The 20019-nt window shown below is 41.7% G+C and overlaps 1 protein-coding gene across 5 annotated transcripts in view; it reads left to right on the top strand.

Moving 5' to 3' along the window:
* Positions 1 to 20019, top strand: part of TANC2 (tetratricopeptide repeat, ankyrin repeat and coiled-coil containing 2) — a 476614-nt gene that overhangs the window by 408967 nt on the left and 47628 nt on the right. For all 5 annotated transcript variants that reach the window (XM_033184063.1, XM_033184062.1, XM_033184061.1 and 2 more), the window contains one exon: positions 17567 to 17675. In XM_033184063.1, coding sequence (XP_033039954.1) covers positions 17567 to 17675 — 109 coding nt within the window. The remainder of the gene's footprint in view (positions 1 to 17566; positions 17676 to 20019) is intronic.

The raw sequence follows: 20019 nt of genomic DNA, 5'->3' as shown, positions 1-20019 counted from the left end.
CTTGAAAAGTTTCCCTAATATTTTCTTTTAATAGTTGCATAGTTTCCGGTTTTAGATTTAAGTTTGCAATCCATTTTTATTTGATTTTCGTATATGGCGAGAGATAGGGATCTAGTTTCATTCTTCTGCATACGGATATCCAGTTTTCCCAGCACCATTTATTGAAGAGACTGTCCTTTCCCCAAAGTATGTTTTTGGAACCTTTTTTAAAAATGAGTTCACTGTAGATGTATGAATTTATTTTTTGGGCTTTCTATTCTGTTCCACTGGTCTACATGTCTGTTTTTATAGCAGTGCCATGCCGTTTGGGTCTATAGTATAATTTGAAGTCAGGCAATATGATTCCTCCAGTTTTGTTCTTGCTTAGGATAGCTTTGGCTGTTCTGGGTCTTTCACTAACACTTGACTGTTAGTAGATGAGCTTACCTCCTTGGAACTATTAGTGCTTCATCTCTTTTCAGAGTCTAGACATTCTTCACTTGTCATTCTTCTCTATCTTCCACTAAGGGGTAATCAGTCTTCTGATGTCATAGTTTTGTTGTGTGACTTCCAAGAAGATATTTCATTGACCTGTAATATTATTGGGGATTTATCTAATTTGCCAATGAAAATGTTTTCCTAGTATCCACTTTCTAACCCCCTGCTGGCATCAGGAGTAAATGTGAGACTCTTACCTGAAGTAGTGACCCAATGCCGTGGCTTTGTGATGCGACAAGAGGGAGGCATTACATGAACTCTAATATATATTTTGGAATATGCTCAATTTGCCAACACATTGAATGTCTTTTAGCTTTACAAGTTTGTTTTCTCTCAGCATAAATCATGGGATTGACATCTATTAGTCAAAGAGGCAAACTGTTCCCATCTTTCACCCTGTCAGACCATTAGAAGATGGACCACAACAACATATTTTTTTCCTTTTCCAAATCCAAAATAAAATTTGGAAAAAGCTGCTAATTAGAATATTCTCCAAACCCAGTTAAAACTGAGAACTACTTATTCTGTCATAAAAACTTATGGGAGATTTCCTAAGTCTGTATATATACAGAGATATAGTTCTGCTTATGATAAGATGGAAAGAGTGCATCGTTTTATGATTTGGCAAGAATACACTTGATCTTAGCCAAAAGGCCCAGAAGTGATGACTTGGCAAGAATAAATGCTTTTTACTTATTCATGAAGCATTTACAGGCCAGGCAAGGTGGCTCATGCCTGTAATCCCAGGACTTTGGGAAGCCAAGGTGGGAGAATCTCTTGAGGCCAGGAGTTCAAGGTTACAGTGAGGTATGTCATGCCACTGCACTCTAGCCTGGGTGACAGAGTGAGACCCTGACTCTTAAAAAAAAAAAAAATTACAGAAGAGCCAACTTATGAAAACACAGAGGAGACTTGTATCTATATTGTTTGTAAAAGGTAATACTTTGTTTTATGTGTTTAAAAATACATATAGAGCTTTTTTAAGGTGGATATGTTCAGTATAGTGATACTCGTTACCGTAACTTAATCTAAAATGAGGTGGAAGTAGGGCAGGCGATTAAGGGAAATTTCTTGTACTGAAAGTAGCACAGGAATTAGAGGCTAATTCATCCTATTAATGAGTGTCTGAAGCAACACTGGCTGGATCAAAAGGTAAGAACCCCACAAGTTTTCCTAGGTTGTCAAACCAAGATTAATGGCAGGAGGAGCTATTGCCAGTGTAGTGGAACATGACAGCACACTCTCTTTTTTGCGAGTAAAGCAATTCACTCGGCCATCTCTAGAGACTTACAAAAGCAGATAGATCTCCACATTTAGTAAAATCAACACTAATAGCTTTCCATCCTCTCAATCATAAGAAGCCACAGCTGTGAGACATGAATTTACTGTAGCCATCCACATATCCAGTTGGTTCTACCACCCAAATTTTACTTGCAAGTATCTGTTTCCATCTCTAATGATCATTATGACCACATCCTGGGATCTCACATGGATTACTTTCATCTCCTAATTCGTCTCCCTTCTTGCCCTCTTCGAGTCCATTCTCCACCAGCAGCCAGAGCAATCTTATAAAAACACAAATCAGACCATGTAACCTCTCCCTGAAAATCCTCCAGTGGCTTTCTATGGTTAGAGTAAAATCAAGGCCAGATTGTTCAAAGTATTTATAGATATAGCTTCTGCCTCCCTCCCTGAACTAAGTTCATTCTTCTCCCTCTTATTCACAATTTTCTGCTGGTTCCTAGAACTTGCACTTTCCCATCTCTGGGCCTTTGCACTTAACAGTTGCCTCCATCTGGAGCTCACTTTCCCAGGCATCTCATCACATAGAAAGATCTCTCACTCCTTCAGATCTCAGCTTAAATGCCACCTCCTCAGAAAGACTTCTTCTTGTCACCTTATCTAAGTAAGTGCCTCCTGGTATATATCTTAATCATAACATCCTTTTTACCTCCTTTCTAACACTTACCAAATTTATTATTAATTGTGGTGAATACTCGTTTTTGTCCACTTTTCTCTCTAGAATGAACTCAATGAGGACAAGAACATTTTCTATATTGCTCCCTGTGTCTTACTAATGATTAGTAGAGTGCCTGGAACACAGTAAGCGCACAGTAAATTTTTTTTTGATGACGAACTAATGAGCGAACAAAGGAATGATAAGTGGTACTAATTTAAGCTAACAACTTAAAATATTTGAGAAACTCTCCTCACAACTCAACAGATGGTGTCTTTTGTTCACTTTGTTACCTCCTACCATGCCTCGGGAGTTAAGTGAAGACATGCGTTTCAGCAAGTATTCAGTGAATATTTATTAAGTAATATATTTAAGGCTCTGTCTTAAGCACTGCTGGGAATACAAATACAAGTAAGATCTGTCTACCAAGACTTACAGGTTAGTGTTTTTAACAGACACATTTATAACTAGCTATATATAATTCAAGGCAGAGTGCTGTGCTAGAGGTATAAACAAAGAGCTGTGAGGGGCATGGAGGAGGAAGAGAGAAGTGATAAATTTTCCTGTGCCTACCATTGGTGTTTCAAACTGACATTTCAGTGGAGTCATAGCTCTTCTGCCTCATGAAGCCCTGCCAGCTACCTAAAGACTTCGTGTTGGAACAGAGAAAAGATGACCATTTTCCTAGAGCTGGTGATGCGTTAACAGAACAGAAAGGCAGTAGGAAGATGTGAGGCAAAGTGGGAGAAAGCAGCAAATTCCTATTCAGAGTCTATATTTACAAGGAGGTAGTGCTTTTCCACTCATTTCTACATTTGGTCATACTTATAATTTACTTTCACGAGGGTCATACATTTCCGTATTGAATATAAAACAGTAGCACAAGGGAACCAGAAATATATTTTGAATTCAGCTTCCATGAGAAAGCCATGAAAAAATATACCGAAGCAGTTACTGGCTGATAAGTGAAAAATGGAAGAAATAATTTTTGCCAAGAAGCATGAGTATCATTTGCTGAGAATGGATAGCAACAAGCAGACTATAAGACAGCAGCAACTAAAGTTTAACTGTTGGCAGAATTTTTAAGAAGAGAAATGGAAAAGATCAGGATTGTTAACCTATTCTTAATGCTTGAGTCATATGCACACTCATTTCACAGTCTAACAGCGACAGCAGAAATACCTGCAAATTCAAAGTCAAATTGAGTGCTGAATTGGAAAGTGAATCTGGAAGTCCTTGCATTGCTCTTCCTTGTACCCATCTGCTTAGTTTTATTCATTTATGAAACATGAAACACTTATTGAGCTGCTGCTTCTCTTCACCAAGGACTGTGCTAACCACTAGAGAAACTTAGGTGACTTAAGACACCCCTGACACTGAAGCCGTTATACTCTAAAGCAAGCTTGTCCAACCCATGGCCTATGGGCCACACGTATCCCCAGGCAGCTTTGAATGTGGTCCGATACAAATGTCGTACACTTTCTCAAAACATGATGAGATTTTTTTGCAATTTTTTTAGTTCATCTGGTATCTTGAGTGTTAGTATATTTTATGTGTCGCTCAAAACAATTCTTCTTCTTCTAGTGTGGCCCCAGGACGCCAAAAGATTGGACACCCCTGCTCTAAAGGGAAGTCAGACAAAGCAACCAACAATAGTGCCATAGTACAAAGTATTGTAGGAACCTAGACAAGGAGGAAATAAATACTTTTCAGAAGAGGTAGCATTCAAGTTCAGCCTTGAAGTATGGGTTGCATTCCGTTAAGCAGCAAGGGAATGCAGGAGCCCTGTAGGCAGAAAGGAAAAGGTAATGGCCGTAACAGAAACAAGGAAGAGTGAGAACATATGAAATGCCTTTGGGGGACTGTGAGCAGCTATGATGCGAGAATAAGATGCATGATCAGGAAGAGAGGATGATAGGAGATGTCACTGGGAAAACTTTACATGCCATATTTAAGACTTTATAATTCTGTAGATAACAGGGAGCCTCTATAACATTTTGAGGAGGAAGAAACAAAGATCTGATAACTCTGATTATGTGAAAGATCGCTCTGACAAGTGATGCATGGAAGATGAGTTGAAATGAAGGGAAGAGACTGCAAGTTGGGATACTAATTAAGAGGTTTATAGCAATAGTCCAGATGAGGAATGGTAAGACCTATAACAGGAGAATAGATAGCAGGGTGTATGTGGGAGAGACATTTTGGTGATACTCAAAAGCACTTGGCCTTTTTTTATATGGTATGTGAAAGGTAAGGACAGAGGGATCAAAAATGACGAGATTTATCTTGAATGATGGATGATAGTGATGCTACTAACCAACATAGAACTTTCTGAATGGAGGAGGGGCTCTAACATGAGCAAAGGCAGGAGGAAGAACAGGCTTATGAGGAGAAAGTGAGTCCTATTTTGGACATGTTCATAATGAATTGCCTCTGAGGAAAGATGCACAGAATATATTTAGGAGTGTGCCTTTAGAAAACAGACAAAGAGGCCGGGCGCGGTGGCTCAAGCCTGTAATCCCAGCACTTCGGGAGGCCGGGCGGATCACGAGGTCAGGAAATCGAGACCATCCTGGCTAACACAGTGAAACCCCATCTCTACTAAAAAAATACAAAAAACTAGCCGAGCGAGATGGCGGGCGCCTGTAGTCCCAGCTACTCGGGAGGCTGAGGCAGGAGAATGGCATGAACCCGGGAGGCGGAGCTTGCAGTGAGCTGAGATCCGGCCACTGCACTCCAGCCTGGGCGACAGAGCGAGACTCCATCTCAAAAAAAAAAAAAAAAAAAAAAGAAGGCTCAAGACATGCAACTATAAATTTGTGCATTATCAGTAAATAACTGACAGTAGAAGCCATAGTACTAAACGAGATCACCCAAGAATATAAAGTAGGGGCCAGGCGCGGTGGCTCAAGCCTGTAATCCCAGCACTTTGGGAGGCCGGGCGGATCACAAGGTCAGGAAATCTAGACCATCCTGGCTAACACGGTGAAACCCCGTCTCTACTAAAAAAATACAAAAAACTAGCCGAGCGAGGTGGCGGGCGCCTGTGGTCCCAGCTACTCGGGAGGCTGAGGCAGGAGAATGGCGTAAACCCGGGAGGCGGAGCTCACAGTGAGCTGAGATCCGGCCACTGCACTCCAGCCTGGGTGACAGAGCAAGACTCCGTCTCAAAAAAATATATATATAAAGTAGGAAGTTCAGTAGCATGAAACAGAATAGTTATATTTAAATGCTAAAAGAAGATGATGAGCCAAATAGTAATTTAGAGGGGAATTAGAGAAACAAGAGGAAGCAAGGTCACAGAAGTCAAAGGAGAAGGCAGTTTCAAGGAGGGACACTCACCAGTACCTTGTACTGCGATAAGGCAAAGGGTAAGAGGCCATATTTGGCTTTTGCTAGAATACTTTGCATAGAATGGTTGGTAGCAGAAGTCCAGTTCCCGTAAGTTAGAAACTACACGTGAAATGAAAGTAGAGCCCACTACCATAGACTCAGCTTCCCAAAATTTTAGCACTGAAGAAAGGGAAAAGTTTGACCATGTTGGTTGACATTGGGAAATGGAAAGTTAAAAAGTAAGAGACTAAACATAGAAGAGAGGCAAAGGATGATGAGTTCTAGAAACCTGGCTATCAAAAGGGCAACTGAAAGTCCTTTTTGAACAAACCTTTTTGAGCTTTTGGAAACCCATATCTTTGTAGTTGCCACACTGGTATTTCTGCAAGAGCTCAGGAGCTATTGAATAGTAAGAACCTGGCCAGAAGATGCCTTTGTCCAACTGGCAGAAAGGGAGATGGAGGCATGGGGATCCTTGCTAGAAGTACTAAATTCCCTGTGTCCTAAACAATGGTTACCTCATGGTATCATCTGAATTTCTCAGAGGAATTAATCTTACTGAAAATACCACTTTATCAGGTCATGCTACAAGTTACTTTTTTGCAACCACAAAGACCCCTAGTAACACAAGAGAAACATCCTTTTAAAGCAACTTCCCTCTTCATGGTGGGCTCTGGTAGGGAATCTATCGATGATACCATAGTTTGAATACTTTCAGCTAGCTGTAGGTTTGAAAAATTATTTCATATTGGCTAGGAATGAGTGGCAGGTGTTCGAAATAGGCTTTTATACTAGAAGGCTGCTGGGGATAGAAAGTGACTCATTACTGTCATGGGACACAAGGACTCCTCTTCCTTTTCTCTTCTCATGGAGTGTGCTTCAACAGTCTTGTGGTAAAGAATAATAATTTCAGCTTTTTTTTTTTTTGAGACAGAGTATCACTCTGTTGCCCAGGCTAGAGTGCAGTAGCATAATCTCGGCTCATTGCAGGCTTTGCCTCCCAGGTTCAAGTGATTCTCCTGCCTCAGCCTCCTGAATAGCTGGGATTACAGGCATGCACTACCATGCCGGGCTAATTTTTGTATTTTTAGTAGAGACGGGGTTTTATCATGTTAGTCAAGCTGGTCTCGAACTTCTGGCCTCAAGTGATCTGCCCGCCTCAGCCTCCCAAAGTGCTGGGATTACAGGTATGAGCCACCTCGCCTGGCCTAATTGCAGTTTTTATCCCTACACACACAAAAAAAAAAAGACCAAGTGCTTTTGAATATCACCAAAATGCCTCTCCCACATATACCCTGCTCTCTCTTCTCATTTAATAGTTCTTAGCATTTCTCACCTAGATTGTTGCTATAAACCTCATAACTAGTGTCCCCACTAGTATCCCAAATATCTAATTTATGAGGATATTATGTTTGTTTCTGCCCATTTTCACTGATAATGAGATAAACACTTCCTTAGTCCTCCTTTCTACTCTTTCTTCATCCTCTATCCATCCCCTGTTAGTAATCCCTCAAAAAGTAATTTTCTTGTTCTATTTAAGGTACTGCTAACTACTGAAATAAGTAAACCCCAAAACCTAAGTGATGTATCACAATAGAAATTTATTTTTCACTCACATGAAGTCCAAAGGCACCACATGGTTTGGAAGAGGTCTGCCCTGTACCATTTTTCAGAGACGCAGGCCAATGGGGTCTCTGCCATCTTTCACACACCGCTTCCCAGGGTAATTGTTTGTTTTTATCAGCTAGCAGATGGGGGAAGACAAAAAACAGTGTAAGAGTGGAAGATTCTTGTGGGCCAGGTCTGAAGTGAACATTATTTCTGTCTGCATTTCATTAACCAGAACTGAGTCACCTAACCCCACTTGATCGCACAGTTCTTGGCAAGGAAGCCACTTGCCAACAAGAACTCTTGACTCAGAAGGGGAGCACAATCTTTGGAGGTAGCCAGCCATTTCTGCCTCATAATTCTCATCTCACTAGCTCTCTTTAAATAACCCACGTTAACCTCTAATATAAAGACACTTCACAGCAGTGTATATTATTTCTGCCCAAATTATAAGATAGGCTTTAGATTACAAGCATTTTCTTGCCAACTGGCTATAACACTTCGTCACATAACTATACACTTCACAGTAACTATACCACTTCGTCACATCTGACCCTCACACAGAATATCAAAGCACCTGGCCAGGCACAGTGGCTCACGCCTGTACTCCCAGCACTTTGGGAGGCTGAGGCAGGTGGATCGCGTGAGGTCAGGAGTTCGAGACCAGCCTGGCTAACATGGTGAAACCCCGTTTCTACTAAAAATACAAAACATTAGCCAGGCGTGGTGGCATGTACCTGTAATCCCAGCTACTTAGGAGGCTGAGGCAAGAGAATCGCTTGAACCCGGGAGGCAGAGGTTGCAGTGAGCTGAGATCACACCGTTGCACTCCAGCTTGGGCAACAAGAGTGAAACTCCGTCTCAAAAAAAAAAAAGAAAAAAAAAAATCAAAGCACCCTACGTGTTGTTTCTCTGAAGCATGAGAAGGTTGTGTATTAAGTTTGTCATTAAGTTAATGAAATCTGCATGACTCCATATTAGTAACTCTGACTTAGAACAGTGAGAAACTATCCATGCTAGAAATATCCAAGTTTATTTGTTAGCATGTTTTGGTACTAAAGATAGAAACTTTAAGACTAGCTATCTCCTGGGATGCTAAGTGAAAACCAAAAAATATATATATATAATGCCATTGTACGTTTTGTGTAAAACAATTATTATCCAACTTCCATACTGTTAAATGAGGACAGAGGGGAGTGATTCTTGCTTTAGAAAGGGTTTTTCTGTAAGACTCCGTAGCTTTAAACTCTTGAGGTACAGGATCATCAAATGACAGTAAGTAGTTCCTCACTGTCTTGTAACCCCTAGCTATCCAGAAGTGAGTATCATTTGTCTCCAGTATCATGGGACTACTCATGCCTAAAATGAGAATGCAAGTAGAATTTTTTCTCTGCTATTCTGGACACCACCTTCTCTGACTTTTGTCAAAACACACATATTTATCCAGCAAAGGGGAGAAGGGAGAGTGCTGGGGGAAGGATCCTCAACTCTGACCTGTGATCGATTCTCTCCTAATTATATCAAAAATCAAATATACCTTGAATATAAGATTTACTCTCCGCCTGAAAACCTCTGGTCTACATGACAAATTTGTGTTCTTCCTGTTAGCCTTTTACCTTGTTTCTTAGGGACCAGTTAGCTCTGTCCTTATCCTTCCCTCTGGCTGAAGTTACACCTCCAAGTTTCATTTGCTAGCAGTGAATGGCATCTGTACCCCAGTAATTTTTCCCTGATCTGTGGACTTCTCTTCTGGCTGCAAAGGTAGTACGGTTCAGTGTGGAAGGGTAGGGATCAGGGTTAAGGACAGGATATCACATTTCACCCTGCTACACATGTTGAAGACTGAAGTTCCATTTGAACACACAATCATCTTCCTATATGTTTAAAGTCATTTGTGGTTACTGGACGTTCCTTTAGTTTAGCATTACACTAGTTACTCTGGAGAATATAAAATAAATATAAAATACATTCACTTACTATGTCTCACCTAATTCTTACCACAGTCCTGAGAGGTAGATATTACTATCCCTGTCTCACAAAGAGGTTCAGTGTCTTGTCTTAGGTTATAAAGTGTATAAGTGGCAGAACTAGGATTTAAACATAGGCCTGTTTGACTTTTAGAGATGAAGCGGCAGCACTGTGAATGCCAGTAAGGAAATTTGTAAAGTAACTTTGAATCACAAGATGATATATTATATAAGTTATATGAAAATAATTCTCGGCCGGCGCGGTGGCTCACGCCTGTAATCCCAGCACTTTGGGAGGCCGAGGCGGGTGGATCACGAGTCAGGAGATCGAGACCATCTTGGCTAACACGGTGAAACCCCGTCTCTACTAAAAATACAAAAAAAAAATAGCCAGGCGTGGTGGCAGGCACCTGTAGTCCCAGCTACTCAGGAGGCTGAGGCAGGAGAATGGCGTGAACCTGGGAGGCGGAGCTTCCAGTGAGCCAAGATCACCACTGCACTCCAGTCTGGGCGACAGAGCGAGACTCCATCTCAAAAAAAAAAAAAAAAAGTAGTAATTCTCTTCTGTCTTCGCTTCCCTACCCTATGGCCTTTATGACCATATCTGAACCCATATTAAAGTTGATTATGATTACCATCTTTTTTTGTTTTTGTTTTTGTTTGAGATAGGGTCTTGCTCACCACCCAGGCTGAAGTGCCGTGGCACGATCACAGTTTGCTGCAGTCTCAACCTCCCAAGCTCAAGTGATCCTCCCACCTCAGCCTCCCAAATAGCTAGGAGCACAGGCACATGTCACCACGCCCGGCTAATTTTTTAAATTTTTTTGTGGAGATGGGATCTCACTGTGCTGTCCAGGCTGGTCTCAAACTCCTGAACCCAAGCAGTCCTCCTGCCTCAGCCTCTCAAAGTGCCGAGACTACAGGTGAGAGCCACTGTGCCTTGGCCTCGTCATCTTTAATTATAAAGGGAAAGCATAGTTGTGCCCCGTCATGCTTTAAAACATGTCATGCTTCCTAGAGCTGTCTCTACTTTATTTCTTAGCTACTCCTTCTCAAAATGCCAATCAAAAAGTGTCAAAATCATGGTTACTGATTTTAATTATGTTTAAAGAATTCAGAGTTTATACTATACAAATGAGTATATTGTTCTTTACAGTGGTGGAGTTTTTTTCACACAAATGTGCTCTGAGACAAAAATCAGGTTGCCAATCTTGTCAGTGTGGTAATGGAACTAGGTTTCAGTGGAAACCAGAACTTCAGAAACACTGAAGTTCTCATTCTAGCTCTTTCACTTCCTAGGCATGTGAGCTGGGTCTGTCCCTCAATCTTGCTTAGTCTCAGTCAGTCCTCTACCATAATATTGGGAGTAGTATTTACTGCTATACCTATGGTGTAGTGATTTTTTTTTGAGAATCTAAAAATTATTAAAATATTTGTCTGGGTGCAGTGACTCAGGCCTGTAATCCCAACAGTTTGGGAGGCCAAGCCAGGCAGATAACTTGAGGTCAGGAGTTCAAAACCAACCTGGCCAACATGGTGAAACCCCATCTCTACTAAAAATACAAAAATTAGCCGGGCGTGGTGGTACACGCCCATAATCCCAGCTACTTAGGAGGCTGAGGAAGAAGAATTGCTTGAACCCAGGAGGTGGAGGTTGCAATGAGCCAAGATCATGCCACTGTACTCCAGCCTGGGCAATGGAGTGAGACTCTTGTCTCAAAAAATAATTATTATTATTATTTTGATTTTTCAGTTTTTTGTTTTTAATTTTTTTTTTTTTTTTTTTTTGAGACAGGGCCTCACTGTGTTGCCCAGGCTGGAGTGCAACAGTGTAATCATAGCTCACTGCAGCCTCAACGTCCTCGGCTTTAGGCAGTTTTTCTGCCTCAGCCTCCCAAGTAACTGGAACTACAGACACATACCAGCACAACTGGCTTTTTAACTTTTTTGTAGAGACAGGGTCCTGCTTTGTTACCCAGGCTAACCTTGGACTCCTGGACTCGAGTGATCCTCCCACGTTGGCCTCCCAAAGTGCTGAGATTACAGGTGTGAGCCATCATGCCTGGCCTGAAGTATTTTGAAAACCGTAAGATACACAGGTATAAGATGTTATTACTTACTCATCCATTCTGCAAATATATACTCCTATTACCTAGACTCTCTTGAGGATAGAGGCCATGCTTTTTCACACATGTGTAGAGCAACATAGAAGAGTGCCCTGCAGTGGGTGCTGTAATGGAGATGTGTACCAGGTACAACAGGAACCTAAGGAAAGAACCCCTGAGTTTATCAGAGGGCACCAGGGAAGGCTTCACAGAGGAGATCATGTGAATTGCCATTTGAAGAATGAGAAATTGTTTTTCTGATGAACTAAACAGGAAAGAGAATTCCAGGCAGAGGGAAAGCACATTTGAAACCCTACATATAATTTACTGTGTCTGGAATTGAAAGGATAAGGTAAAGAGGTAAAGACAGACAAATAGGCAAGGGACAAATTATGTAAAGCCTTTGGATACCATGCTAAGGAATTTAAATTTTATATCAGAGGGAAAATAAAACTAGCAAAGAATTTTGAGCAGAATTTTGATCAGGTTTCTGCAACGTAGATTATTGTGATGGCCAGGGAGCGAGCAGTAGAGAATAAAATGAAGAGAATGAGATTCTTGTGACTTTTCAGGAGAGAAAGTATAGGAGAGGGGGAAAATAGCTACTATGTTTTATGCCTGAGTAACTGGCTATATTTAAAAAAGAGAGAGAGAGATATGGTCTTGAGGGAAAGCTCCAACTTCAAAAAGTGAGTTTGATGATGATGGAGGTAGAGAGATCCAGCAGACCAAGGAGCAAAATTCAATCTCAGTGCTCAAGATGTCACCGTGGGAGCCAATATAGAATGTACATTGCTATTTTCCCTTATGTCCTACATACCACAAACTTTGAGTCCAGTGTACTATTCAGAACCATTCTTTTAGTAATAATGTAGCATGCTTGTATTCAAAAAGAAATGAACTATAGTTGCCACCTTCATCTTATCCTTGACCTGTATTACTGGCTGTTTCTCCTCAGTGCCTGATGTAAAAGCAAGCAGTTATCTCTAGCCAGCTGAAATGAAGACTAGAGAAATGCAGACATCTCACCAGCATTTCTTAGTTATGGTGGTAAAATGGAAACACTAGGGCAAAGTCAATTCTATGTCTAACTGAAAATTCATTTCCTTGTCAAGCACAAGCTTTTTTACATTAATCCCAATAGGCATGAATTCTCATTAACAGCCTAAAGCATAGATAGTGGATCAGAGGCTTATATTCAGGAGTTCTAGTCACAGTGGAACAGCCATGGATGAGTAACTTGAAGTAATAATTCTTATACCAGGGAGGCTCCAGTAATTTTACTGTTAAGAGCTGGACAGAATTTTGAGATCTTGGGAGTAAGATACTTCATACATGCTTTGTATTGTTGTCTTAACTTCCATGTGGTCTGTTAAAATAACTTTTTCAAAAAGAACAATCTCTATTGAAAAAACTAAAATAGACTAGGCACAGTGGCTCACGCTTGTAATCCCAGCACTTTGGGAGGCTGAGGCAGCCAGATCATGAGATCAGGAGTTCAAGTCCAGCCTGGCCAGCATGGTGAAACCCCAACTCTACTAAAAATACAAAAAATGAGCTGGGCGTGGTGGCACATGCCTGTAATCCCAGCTACTTGGGAAACTGAGGCAGGAGAATTGCTTGAACCCGGGAAGTGGCGGTTGCAGTGAGCCGAGATCGCACCAGTGCACTCCAGCCTGAGTGACAGAGCGAGATTTCATCTCAAAAAGAAAAAAATAAAATAACCTATCAACTAAATTGAGTTTTCATGGGATAAATAAGAGTTCAGGGCTGGGCGCAGTGGCTCACACCTGTGATCCTAGCACTTTGGGAGGCCAAGGTGGGTGGATCATGAGGTTAGGAGATGGAGACCATCCTGGCTAACACGGTGAAACCCCGTCTCTACTAAAAAATATATTTAAAAAAATTAGCCGGGCGTGGTGGCGGGCGCCTGCAGTCTCAGCTACTCAGGAGGCTGAGGCAGGAGAATGTCATGAACCTGGGAGGTGGAGCTTGCAGTGAGCCAAGATCACACCACTGCACTCCAGCCTAGGCAACAGAGCAAGACTCCGTCTTAAAAAAAAAAAGAGAGTTCAGTGTCAATTTCCAGATTTTATGAGTTTGAAAGAACCCTGGACTCACACCTTCAGATGATACTGATGATTCCATGCAAGCTACACTTGTCTGAGACATTCTCCCAATTAAATAACTTCCTTTCTATTATGGTTAATTTATCCAATCAAACAAGGTGATCTGGTATCCACTACAATTTAGAAATTCTGTAAAGTCAAAAATTAAAAATCCCTTTTTAAAATCTTATTGGAATGAAATCCATTTGATGAGTCCTATGTAAGATGGGAGCTGTCCCATGCCCTGTGTTCCAGGTTCTTTACTGACACTTAAAAACTCTACAGTCATGGCAGAAGGCACCTCTTCACAGGGCGGCAGGAGAGATGAGTGCCAGTGGAGGAAATGCCAGACACTTATAAAACCGTCAGCTATCATGAGAACAGCATGGGGTAAACTGCCCCTATGATTCAGTTACCTCCCACAGGGTCCCTCCCACAACATGTGGGGATTATGGGGATTACAATTCAAGGTGAGGTGTTGGTGGAGACACAGAGCCAAATCATATCATTCTGCCCCTGGCCCCTCCCAAATCTCATGTCCTCAAATTTCAAAACACATCATGCCCTTCCAGCAGTCTCCCGGAGTCTTAACTCATTCCAGCATTAACCTGAAGTCCAAGTCCAAAGTCTCATCTGAGACAAGGCAAGTTCCTTCCACCTATCAGCCTATAAAATCAAAAGCAAATCAGCCATTTCCTAGATACAATGGGGGTACAGGCATTGGGTAAATACACACATTCCAAATGGGAGAAATTGGCCAAAACAAAGGGGCTACAGGCCCCATGCAAGTCCAAAATCCAATAGGGCAGTCATTAAACCTTACAGTTCCAAAAGGATTTCCTTTGACTCCATGGCTCACATGCAGGTCATGCTGATGCAAGAGGTGGGCTCCCACAGCCTTGGTCAACTCACCCCTGTGTCTTTGCAAAGAGTACAGCCCCCTTCCTGGCTGCTTTCACGGGCTGGTGTTGAGTGTCTGCAGCTTTTCCACATACACGGTGCAAGCTCTTGGTGGATCTACCATTCTTGGGTCTGGAGGATGGTGACCCTCTTCTCACAGCTCCCCTAGGCAGTGCCCCAGTGGGGACTCTGTGTGGGGGTTCCAACCCCACATTTCCCTTCCACATTGCCCTAGCAGAAGTTTTCCATGAGGGCTTCGCCCCTGAAGCAAATCTCTGCCTGGACATCCAGGCATTGTCATACATCTCGTGAAATCTAGGCAGACATTCCCAAACCGTAGTTCTTGACTTCTGTGTACCCACAGGCCCAACGCCGTGTGTAAGCTGCCAAGGCTTGGGGCTTGCACCCTCTGAAGCAACGACCTGAGCTGTATATTGGCCCCTTTTAGCCACAGCTGGGATGCGAGGTACCAAGTCCAGAGACTGCACAAAGCAGCAAGGCCCTGGGCCCAGCCCTCTAAGCCACTTGTTTCTCCTAGGCCTCTGGGCCTCTGATGGGAGGGGCTGCCATGAAGACCTTCAAAATGCCCTGGAGACATTTTCCCCATTGGCTTGGTGATTCAACATTTGGCTCCTCATTAAGTATGTAAATTTCTGCAACTGGCTTAGATTTCTCCCTAGAAAATGGGTTTTTATTTTCTATTGCATTGTCAGGCTGCAAATTTTTCAAACTTTTATGCTCTGTCACCTCTTGAATGTTTTGCTAGTTAGAAATTTCTTCCACTAGTATCCTAAATCATCTCTCTCAAGTTCAAAGTTCACAGATCTCTGGGGCAAGGGCAAAATGCCACCAGTCTCTACTAAAGCATAGCAAGAGTCACCTTTACTCCAGTTCCCAACAAGTTCCTTATCTCTGTCTGAGACCACCTCATCCTGGACTTCATTGTCCATATCACCATCAGCATTTTTGTCAAAGCCATTCAACAAGTCTCTAGGAAGTTCCAAACTTTCCCACATTTTCCTGTCTTCTTCTGAGCCCTCCAGACTGTTCCAACCTCTGCCTGTTACCCAATTCCAAAGTTGCTTCCACATTTTTGGGCAGCACCCTATTCTCTGCAGTACCAATGTACTGTATTAGTCCATTCTCACACTGCTATAAAGAAATGCCTAAGACTGGGTGATTTATAAAGAAAAGAGGTTTCATTGACTCACATGGCTGGGGAGGCCTAAGGAAACTTATAATCATGGCAGAAGGCACCTCTTCACAAGGCAGCAGGAGAGAGAATGAGTGCCAGCAGGGGAAATGCCAGACACTTAGAAAACCATCAGATCTCATGAGAACTCACTATCACAAGAACAGCATAGGGGAAACCAAACCACCATGATTCATTTACCTCCCACCAAGTCCTTCTCATGACATGTGGGGATTATGGGGGTTACAATTCAAGGTGAGATTTGGGTAGGGACCCAGAGCCAAAGCATACCAGCCATAGAGAGACAGTTCTAAGTGTCTGCAGTTCTTAGAGGCATAACAAACGGGGTAAGAAAACACATCTCAAAGGTGGTCTAGTGTCCTTTCTTTAATGCCAGATTTTTTCTTCTAAAAAAAGTTTTATTGAGCATTTTTATATGCAGTAGATGATGTTAGGCACTATGGAAAATATAAGTAGTTCAGATTTCTTTCGTGAATGTAAGTAGAAATACAACCCTAAATATACATGCATGTTACACATACATTAACAAAGAAGTGTATCATTAGGATGCTTTGAGCTGGAAAAAAAAACAGAAAACTCCAATTCAAATAGATTAAACAGTAAAGAAATCTATTACCTCATATAGCAAGTTCAGAATCAGGGCAGCTAATAGGACTTAAGTTTTATTTTTCTGCAATTCTTTTAGTCTAACCCTCCTGTTGACTTTGTCTTCAAGCCAGCTGACCACATGATTTACAAGAGAACTAAGGCAGTTCTGGACATCGTGCGCAGATAAGACAATATCCAGAGGCAGACAAAAGAGCTGTCTCTTTCATAAACAGGTTTGGGATCTGTTAGCAAGGAGGTAATGGGGAACGGATGCTATCAGGAACCTCAATCTAGTGGAGGAGAGAGTATGCAACAGTATGGCAAACACTGTGCGAGAGGATATACAGTCTATACTGGTAGCAGTAGAAAGAAAGCCCTCCATTCTTCTCAGCTAGTGGGAAAGGGTAGGGGCTTGGTAGAGGCTGATCAGAGAAGACTTCACCTGGGGAAGAGGTTGTAAGTCCAGTTTGGGTCATGGTGAGTGTGAGGTACTATGGGACCTCCAAATGGGGAAGTACAATAGACAGTTGGGTATATACTGGCCTAAGGCTGAGAAGAAAAGTCTAAATAAAGAAAAAGGTACAGAATATAGGTGGTGGTGAAGGCTTTGAGGATGGATGAGCTAATCTAGAGCGAGGAAAGAATAGGACCAAGAATGAGATCCTGAGGAACACTGACATTTAAGCATGGGTGGAATGAGAGTTGCTGACAGAGACAGAAAATAAAAATGAAAATCTTGTAATGCCATCTGTGTGTGGGATGGGTGTAAGCCAACTAGAACTGACATTCTGTGGTATTTATACATGTGATTTGGATAAGGAACTGCCTAGGAACCTTTCAGTACCCATTCTTTGCCCAGGAGTAGGTTCTGTTCCCCAAGAAACCAGTTGAACGATATAGTTTTGTTGGAGGTATGACTGGACCTGAAGAGTCCCCCAACCAAAGCAGAATTAGGGCATTAACATTTCTGTTAAAATGAATCAGACCGGATGCAGCGGCTCACGCCTGTAATTCCAACACCTTGGGAGGCCAAGGCGGGTGGATCACCTGAGGTCAGGAGTTTGAGACCAGTCTGGCCAACATGGCGAAACCCTATCTCTCCTGAAATACGAAAATTAGCCAGACATGGTGGTGGGTGCCTGTAATCCCAGCTACTCAGGAGGCTGAGGCAGGAGAATCACTTGAACCCAGGAGGTAGAGGCTGCAGTGAGCCGAGATCGCGACACTGCACTCCAGTCTGGGCAACAGAGTGAGACTCCATGTCAACTTAATTAATTAATTAATTAAAATGAATTTCTCTTTTTTTGCAGGAGTGGTCACACATTACTTGCCTTCTGGTTTTCCCGCCAAGAGGGAAAACTAAACCGACAGCAGACTATTGAACTGGGACATCACATCCTCAAAGCACACATTTTTAAGGTAATTAAAGCAGTTGGAACCATTTTTCCCCCATCTTTAGCAGACTTGCATACGCTATATGTAAGAAACTATTTCATTGTAGTCCCTGCCTTCTGAAGTGCTTTTGCTGCAAAATTGGTTCATCTCCCAACATGTATGGCCTGTTCCTCCCTAGGCCTTTAGAACTACATTGTGCATCTCCCAGTGTAACTAACTGATAGGCTTTTCAGGAATGTATATGTATAATCATTGACAAGGTGCATATACACCTATAGATGTGGGCTCCATACATGACCTATCATCTCCTGAGGACAGTCATATTGTAGCAGTTAGTTGCAGGTTTTCATGATGTCTAAAAAATCACTGAGGGCAGTTACTCTTTCAATTTTTTAATAATTGTTTTAGTGGGTGATAATAACATTCCTGGTGCTATGATTTTCAAACTGTTTACCTGGAGTCAACACTAACCTTCCTTGGAGCTACTTCCCCCAAATGTCTCTTCAAATTATATCCCAGTTTTTCTCCCATTAGTTTGAAAAACCTTTAGGAACTCTATAACATCAGCTTCTCTCAGCTTTCAAAAGGCTGAAATGGAGGACCCAAAAGAGAGGACACATAATGTGTTTGTGCATGTATGCGTTCATTCGTTTATTTGTCACTTACCGAGGCATTAAACTAGGTACTAGAGATACAAAAACAAAAAAGATACAATCCCTAATCTCAAGGAATTTGTAGTTCAAATAACGGTTTTGGGCTAACCCACAAAAGTGGAGAAGGAAATTATTGTCCTAATTTTTATATCCCACAGTGTGAGAGTTCCAATCCCTACAGCCTTTTCAGAATTCTTTTCCTGCCTCAGGATGGAGAAATACGGGTATCTTAAACAGTTCTCTGGGTCAGGCTTCCCCCACAAGATATTGTTACAAAATGAAACCATTGTCTTCAGAGAGAAGGATGGCGTTAAGATCACTTCAAGAGCCTAGCAAATTCTTCTCAATATATAAGCACAGAGCCAGAGCAGCCTGGTCATCAGATGGGCAGAAGTGAAACCCACAGTGACAAATCTTTTACTTGAATCTTACTTGTCTTGTCTAACAAATCACTGTACCAAAAATGACCTTACTTAGTAGGAGCAGAGTGGAGCTAAAATAACTGGCAAGGTATGGCATTCCAGTTTCAAGCAGACTAAAAAGTAGCTAATAATTCCATAAACTCTAAGAGCATTGTCCTGCTGTTAGATAGTAACTAAAAGACAGTAACTTAAGTATTAACCTTTTAGCATCACCATCTGCCTAGAATCAGATGCAAAGATGAAGCTAATGCCTGCCTTTGCTGCCCCATAAAACAAATACCACATTTGCAGAGAAGTAGCATAAAGCTTCATTTGACCAAGTATTTTATCCCATACGTGGAAACGTACATTTAAACATGCACTCCTGTCATTAGCACAGTTTTATCTTATATTGATGCAGACAGCATGGTTGCCTGAGATAAGACTGGCTCCATGTGTGATTCAAGCCATAAATACTCTAGTGTACAGCATATGGTGAGGACGTGACTGCAAGCTGAAGAATGAAGAACTTGGACTATGGTTTTCCTGGTGCTGCAGTTTACAGGATCCTTTAAATGCAGAGTGTTCCCTGTTGAGAGGCTTTAACTTCTCCCAAACTGCTAGAATTCTCAATCTGCACCAGCTGTGGGTCAAAGACAAATGTAGACTTTATGGTTAGAAATAGTTCCACTTGAAACTTCTATTCAGCAGTGACACACAACCCAGTGGGTACATTAATTTTACATTTCTCTGGTTTTATCTTCATAAAGGTGACATTTGTAAGTAACGCGCCTTAAAGAAGCTCATTGGATAAGCCCCCAAGGTTTATGATCTTAAGATACCTGAGCCACAGCTAAAGATCCCTAAGATAAGATTGCTCTTGCTTCTTCATGCTTTCCCTGTATTCTTAAGTATTCAAAAATCTTGAGCAAGCTTATCACCGGCTGGTAAACAGTTTTGTAAATTTAGATTCTAAGAAAGGGACTCCATTACCATTTATTGCTGACAAAAAGATCCCTTACCTGAGCAATAGTTACAGATGCTGAAGAGGCACTTTTTCAAGCTATTTTAACATAAAATTCTCTTAAAGAAACCATGAGCTTAGAATTTAATTATGCGTTATTTTTGGCTACATCCTGGCTGGTAATGGGATCACACTTCTCTGTCTGTCGTCTTTGTTGAATTGAACTAAACCGAAGCTCTTTCCTCCCATACTTCACAAGAACAAAGGATCAACTCTGCTAACCAGAAGAACTCAAAAGTCCATAGTACAAGTAAAGCTAATATTCCAAATCCAAAGCTCTGTATTTCAGG

This window comes from Trachypithecus francoisi, unplaced genomic scaffold, assembly GCF_009764315.1.
Source record: "Trachypithecus francoisi isolate TF-2019V2 unplaced genomic scaffold, Tfra_2.0 Lachesis_group20, whole genome shotgun sequence".
In the NCBI taxonomy this organism is placed as follows: domain Eukaryota; kingdom Metazoa; phylum Chordata; class Mammalia; order Primates; family Cercopithecidae; genus Trachypithecus; species Trachypithecus francoisi.
Note: the sequence above shows the minus strand (reverse complement) of the source record. Positions and strands in the feature narration are given on the sequence as shown.